The sequence below is a fragment of the Cyprinus carpio genome, unplaced genomic scaffold (assembly GCF_018340385.1).
Source record: "Cyprinus carpio isolate SPL01 unplaced genomic scaffold, ASM1834038v1 S000006815, whole genome shotgun sequence".
Lineage (NCBI taxonomy): Eukaryota > Metazoa > Chordata > Actinopteri > Cypriniformes > Cyprinidae > Cyprinus > Cyprinus carpio.
Genome location: NW_024879399.1, coordinates 827,221 through 834,124, shown reverse-complemented (window position 1 = coordinate 834,124; position 6,904 = coordinate 827,221). Strand labels below are relative to the sequence as shown.

Genomic DNA, 6,904 nt, shown 5'->3' with positions numbered 1-6,904 from the left:
ACGTTTCGCAACATTCTCTTCTGGACACTCGTTTAATGACGGTTAGTCACACAAACACAAAACAGTATGTTTCAAGTTTTCTGTTACTTTGGCTTCAGGGATTTGACATCTGGTAATCCAAAGGTCTGTCAGAGCCACTGTATACTGTAACGAATTGCTGTAAAAATTACAGCAATATTTTACAGCAGTGGGCTGTTTTTCTAATAATACAGCATATCGCTATAAACTGCAGTGCATTGGGCGGTTTGGAGCAAATATACAGTATATTGCTGTAAATTTCAAATTTCAGAGGCACTGTGGGATTTTCAGTGGTAAGAGGAGTGATTCACAACTGTGGTAAACAGAGGCAGACTTACCCATAGGCAAAGGTAGGTGACCGCCTTGGGCCCCCAAAAGCCAGGGGCCCCTTAAAATGCTTTTCATATATGAGATGCGCATAAGCGCTGACACGCGAACGGTTGCTATTTTCGCTGTTTAATATCATGACAACAGCCTATGTGTACGCCTTGAACGTGTTTCTTGTTTATCCTACTTGAAGCAAATTACATTTTTTTCATATGAATGAATCTCTGAAGGGAACCAACTGTCTTCAGAAAAGTTTCAGTTGTGTTTTCATTTTATATGATAACATTTATGAGCTCAGCGCTGCTTTGTTTACAGCCATTATCTCTCTGTATCTGACTGTGTCTGTCATCCGTTTTTGACTGTATCTGCCATACCTCTCTCTGTATCTGACTGTATCTGCCATCATTCATCTATCTCTATCTGTCATCCCTCTATCTCTTTGTAATAAATCTAATATATTGTCCTCTTTGTTCTTTTCAATATTTCTAGCCACTCTTAGCATCCTGTGATGGAACAGCATCTGTTCCAGCATCAGTTTGTGGTTTTTAGAACTGTTTTATCATGACCATGTTAGTTAACTTGTGGTTTTAAAGTCATACAGGGTAATTTCATACAGGGTAATTTGTTTATATTTATTTTAATTTTTTTTTTTTTTTTGTATTTTTAATAAATACATATTTGTGAAATCTTGTGGAAAAACCTGTTTTTCAATATTAAGAAGTGTCAAATTTGTATTATTATTATGTTGTTTTGTGAAATAAAAGGTAAATTCATATGCATTATTCACTTCATGCAGTTAAATATTGTTTAAAGCTTATGCAGTTAATGAATAGCTGCCAGTCATTAATATTCAGCAATCAGGAAAATATATATTGCATTTTACATCCTTCTTCTAAATATAGCATACACACATTAAAGTGGTTTCCTGAAAAAAAAAATACAGCAATACACACGTTAAAGTGGTTTCCTGAAAAAAAAAATACAGCTTAAAATAGTTATTTGCTGTACTCAGGGTAATCAGGGAAACTGCTGGAATTACACTACAGAACACTGTTTTATAAGTTAATGTAGGTGGATGGGTGCTGTGATGATTGTATTTTATTGTTGGCAACCCTGCTTGTTTTGTTTTTGTTTTTTTATGGAATATTACTTGCAAAAAATGGTGGTAAATGCACCCCGTTTACATCACAGCTCTACCTCCCTTCTCACTGGCAGCGTCTGGCATTTCAGAATCAGAATCAGAAAGAGCTTTATTGCTAAGTATGCTTGCGCATACAAGGAATTTGTTTTAGTGACATAAGCTTCCAGTGCACAGAGACACATTTCCAAATGGATTTCCATTTAATTAAGCAATATGCTTGTCATTTCATTTTCATGTGCATTAACCTCCTTAAAAATACAATGATGGAATAAGAATAAGCTCCTTAAGACTGATACAATAACAGTAATCTCTGTAAAGTTGTTTTTATAAACTGTGCCGTATGGTCACCTTCATTTTTCAAAACACCTAAGTAATGATTATGAGCTCGCAGACATATGTTATGTCTAATAGGACAGAATCAGAACAGAAAAACAGCTTAAATATTAAGCCACACAGAAGTCATTTAGAAAAACAAAAAAACACCAGAAAACTCAGGCCTGGTTTCTTATGGCATATAAATTATGTGAACCTTATTAGTAATCATTTGTGATGCTTTTTAATGTTTAGATTTATTATATATTTATCTTTATTATTTGTGGTGACAAATAATCACAAAAAATAAATAAAAAATAATGATAATAATAAAAAACAATAATATAATAAGTATTATTAATTATTAATCATCATACTTTTCATTATATTATATTATATTATATTATATTATATTATATATATATTATATTATATAATATATATATTAAAATTATAAAATATTATATTATATTATATTATATTATAGTTGTGGTAACAAATAATGACAATTAAGTAATACATTAAGAATTAGCTTTAAATATTACATATAAAAAAATATTACATTTAAAATATTATTATCTAAAATTTTTTAGAAAATAAATATCCAAGTGGTTTAATGTGGTTTTATTGAAAGAGGTGTTAACTGGTGGTTATTGGTAGTATTGGCATTGATAAATGTTTTTATATGATTTTTTTTTTATATTCTATTTTATTTGTGGTAATGAATATTTATTAAAATAATAATAACAACAACGGTAATTAAAACATCAGGTTTTTCCATCTCATGTATGGCGAGATATCAAACCTCAAACCAGATTTTCCATGTCTCCTCTTTGGATCTGTATGCAATATTCCATGTTGACCTGATAAAAACCACTGTGCCTAATGATGGCAGATGTTGCTTGACAGCTTTAGTGACAATACAAAGGTCAATCAGTGTATAAGGGTGCTGTGTAACATGGGCTGATGACGGAAGGCAGATGTTCTCACGGTGAGTCTCTTCTTATGTATGTTGGGTGTTTTTCAAATCATAGTAGACTTAACATAAGTTGTTTTCATTCCCATTTCTCTCTCTCACACAAACACTACCTAAATCCAATCACCTCTGCCTCTAAAGAAGATTTTTAGAGAGATCTGAGAGAGGTGTTTTCTCTATATTGTGAAGAGAGAAACAAGAGGGGTTTTAGAGGGGTTTTTTTTAGAGAGAATGTTGTGTATATGATCTTAATCCCAGAGCTGCAGAGAGTGCTGGGATTGGCAGCGTTTAATAAAGGAAAGTGCTCTCGTAATCTGGATATACCAAAGTGCCCTTTTGTGTTAATCAGACCGTTTTTTACAGGATGCTTTCTGACATCTGTCACAAGGAGAAGCAGGAGTTCATGATCGCTTGTGTCAGACATGGTGACAGACATAAAGTACAGTGTCCAATTAATTGGAGAAAAATAATTTTTTCATAATAATCTTTTCATCGATTTGTATTATGAATATGAATATAAATACATTTTAGAGGCATATTTATGTATAATATATTATATAATAATAATATATTATTTTAGTATCATGGAGATACTATTATAGTTTATAGTCAAAATATTAAGTTTTCATCTTGGTTTAAGTTGTAGTTTTAGTAATTGGGTTGTGTGTCCTCTCTCTCTCTTTAAATTGGGATTTTATTTTGCCTTGGCAACTAGCTGAAATAAAAAATTTTTTTTTATACTTTATTTTATTTTAGTTAATGTTTATTTAAAATGTATTAATATTGTAAATCTTTTGTAACATTATTATGAAACTTTATTTTCACTTTTCAAAATGTATAATATGCCCAAAATGTACATATTTAGGTTAAAGTTTTAGTAATTTAGTTGCGTTTTTCTCATTTTTTATTATTGATTTTATTATTATTATTATTATTATTATTTGTTTTAGCATTTATTTCAGTAATAGTTCAACTTAATTAAAATACTGCCTTGTCAACTAACTGAAATGTATTTATTAAATTTTAGATAATGTTTCCTTTCAAGTAATGAAAAATGTGTGTGTGTTTAATTAAAATACTGCCTTGTCAAGTAATGAAAAATGTGTGTGTGTTTAATTAAAATTAAATTCCTTATCAATTAATGCATCCTTGCTGAGTAACGTATTTTTTTCAGTGTATATACTGAGTGTGTGTGTATACAAACACACGTGCACACACACACACACATATATATTACACAGAGAATCATGAGATACTGTACCATGAGGTGTGCATGAAGGTCCACACACACACACACACACACACAAACAGAGCTGCTAATCGACTCACATTGTGTAATTACTTTTGGGTTGCAGCAAAAACTGCATTTTTATAATTAAAGTCCAGTGTATCAGCGATGAAGCATAATAAACCTCTTCTAAAATGGAGGATTACACTGATAAGCCCCAGAAGGCCAGATGTGGGAATCAGGGAGGCTGGGGCTGGATCCGGCAAATCTAGGATGGGATTAATGTAGAAAATCCCACGGGCCAGAACACTGCCTTTTCCTTGAGGATTGGGTCTTGTGTGGAGTCAACATGCTGTAATCCACCGATTAGCTGATATAATCACCTGTAAATACACCTTGGCCTGCACACATCCCAGAATGCCAGAGAGCCAATGAGTTTAAAACAACCCAAAAAGATCTGAAGAACATGCACGAATGCATGAAATAAAAAACGCAATTCATCTGAAGAAACAGTTTGAGAGTAAACACAAGAGGAGGCCATGTACGGTTCAACGTCTGGCACATGTAAATACACAGCTACGTGTATCTCGTGTTTATGTTTCTATAAAGTATATTCAGTGTGGTAGACATCTGCTGTATGTAATGCATGATGAATCAAAGCCGCCCTGTCTTTGATTTGGCTATATACACTGTCTACACAGCCAATGCGCAACAGATTTAGTAATTGTAGCTGAATTTCAATCAGTGGAAGTAACGGTTTATACAGCCTCATATTAGCTCTCTCTAGATTACACTTTCTAATGTTTGACTGTCTGGCTTCTAGAAGAAAAAAAATAAATAAAACAGAGGCTTTTTTTTTTTAGAGCGATGTACATTTAGCAAGTTATTATAACTCCCCAAATACTATATATACTGGGAAACTGAGTGAGAAATAATAACTTAAAGCTAAAGTACCACTAGCTTTCTATTGCAGAGCCAGTTCAACTACTATGAATCAGCTTCACTGTGCTTGAAATTCTGAACTTTGACTCGGTAGTTCCCTCTAGTGCTCAAAGTGAGAAATTACTTTTGTCTGAAAGTTTTCTAGGATGCACTAGTAGGACTGTTATCTATCTATCTATCTATCTATCTATCTATCTATCTATCTATAATACAACTGAAGTCACTAATAAGTCACACCAAAATCCACAAATACTGAAACGTGTCTTTTATTTCCAAAGACATTTAAGGAACACTCCCTCACATGGGAAAACAAGGTTATTTTGGTTCTTAGCAGATTTCAAAATTAATTCAAATGACAAATGAACAAATTAAACAAAATGAGACAACAAAAATACAACCATAAAGTGAAATGATACTATTATAGACCATATTTTTATATATAAAACAATGCAAGCTCAATAAATATGACAAACACAAAAAGCCTAATAAGTAGACATACAATACACCATATTTACTTTGGGCAGGGTGTTTTTCTTTTTTTGTTTCAGAAGGTTCAGAAGGGCTTGGTTTAGTTAAAGCACCAGGCAGTTTCAGTTTAACCTTTCGGGTAACAGCAGTTTCTGTGAAATCAAAAGATTACAAAATCATCAATACATACGTTAACGCTTGAAAACTAACATAAGCTTTCACTAAACCAAACACCCTATTCAGTGTCAGATAAACTCTAATAAGTGCTCATCTAGTGTCAGGCGACGCTTCCTGAATCCTTAAATCTTATAAACCAAAATACAGAGTTTTTCAGTCTGTTTGCCTTTAACTGCACATCTGCTGGAGCATTTTGGATATCATCATGCATTTATGAATCCAATTTGACCCACACAACACAATATACAGTAAAAGGTTTGATGTGCTCATGTATAACTTAAACAAGCTGCGTCAACCCAAAGATTCAATAGTAAAGCAGTTGCATGACAGAAGTATTCCTGCCATGTGAACATAACACTGGTCCTAAGTTAATGCGTAACGTGCCGTAGTGGCTACTCAAGTTATCTGAAGTCAAACAGTGATTTGGTTAAGGTCGAGAATTATAATGCACTCAGTCATACACAAATGCATGTGAATTCACACACTTTCTCATTCATAAACACACACACACACACACAGTCACATAACAGTAGTGCAGTTAACATAAATCACTTCCGTCCTTGAAGCAGAAATACTCTTAGAAAGCAAACAGGGTGATTAAGGTTTTTTAAGTGTTTTATTCTCATATTCTCATTTCTACTTCCTTTCGGCATCACGTGACCCTTTGAAACCTCAAACGTCCCACGGTAAGGGCTCCGGTCACACTTTTTCTTTGATCATCTTGAGTTCTCGTTCTGATAATGGCGCAGTTTCACCAAAAGCTTTGACCTCTTTAGAAGTTAGTTGTTTTACAAAGTGCAATGATTTAATGAGTCTGTGGGCGTCCCCTGCTGTAGAGAAACGACAGGAAGCTACAGCTGAGGAATCCATCCGACTGGAAGAGGGAGCGAGAGGGCAGCTGGGGAGCTCATTGGGTTGAGTGCATTTGTGTCCCGCAGAATTCAGTCTCACAACGTTGTCCCAAAACGTCTGTGCCAGAAAGATGCTACACTTCTCTGAGGAGAAAGATGACAAGAGTCTGAAAAATGAACTTTTCGCAACACAAAATGTTTCACAGTCAATCTGAGACCAACATTTTATCTGAGGGAAGAGAAAGTGTTGAAAAAGAGGCTAGAGATTTTTTTAAAAAATCTATTTAATTTAAATAGGTAAATCTTTTGAAATTTCAAAAATAAACCACTACTCGTACCAATTAAAAATAAATAAATAATAATAATAAAATGATAAATCAATCAATCATCCTGATATTGTATTTTCTCATATGTTTATTTTTCATATTTTTATCAAATTTGATTTCATTGATTACTATCTTATT

At 33.1% G+C, this 6,904-nt stretch overlaps 1 protein-coding gene across 6 annotated transcripts in view; it reads right to left on the bottom strand.

Annotated features, from left to right (window-relative positions):
- Positions 1 to 5,194: 5,194 nt before the first annotated feature.
- Positions 5,195 to 6,904, bottom strand: part of LOC109081625 (pleckstrin homology domain-containing family G member 5-like) — a 63,174-nt gene continuing 61,464 nt past the window's right edge. For all 6 annotated transcript variants that reach the window (XM_042756228.1, XM_042756229.1, XM_042756234.1 and 3 more), the window contains one exon: positions 5,195 to 6,584. In XM_042756228.1, the coding sequence (XP_042612162.1) occupies positions 6,575 to 6,584 (10 nt within the window). In that variant the 3' untranslated portion in view covers positions 5,195 to 6,574. The remainder of the gene's footprint in view (positions 6,585 to 6,904) is intronic.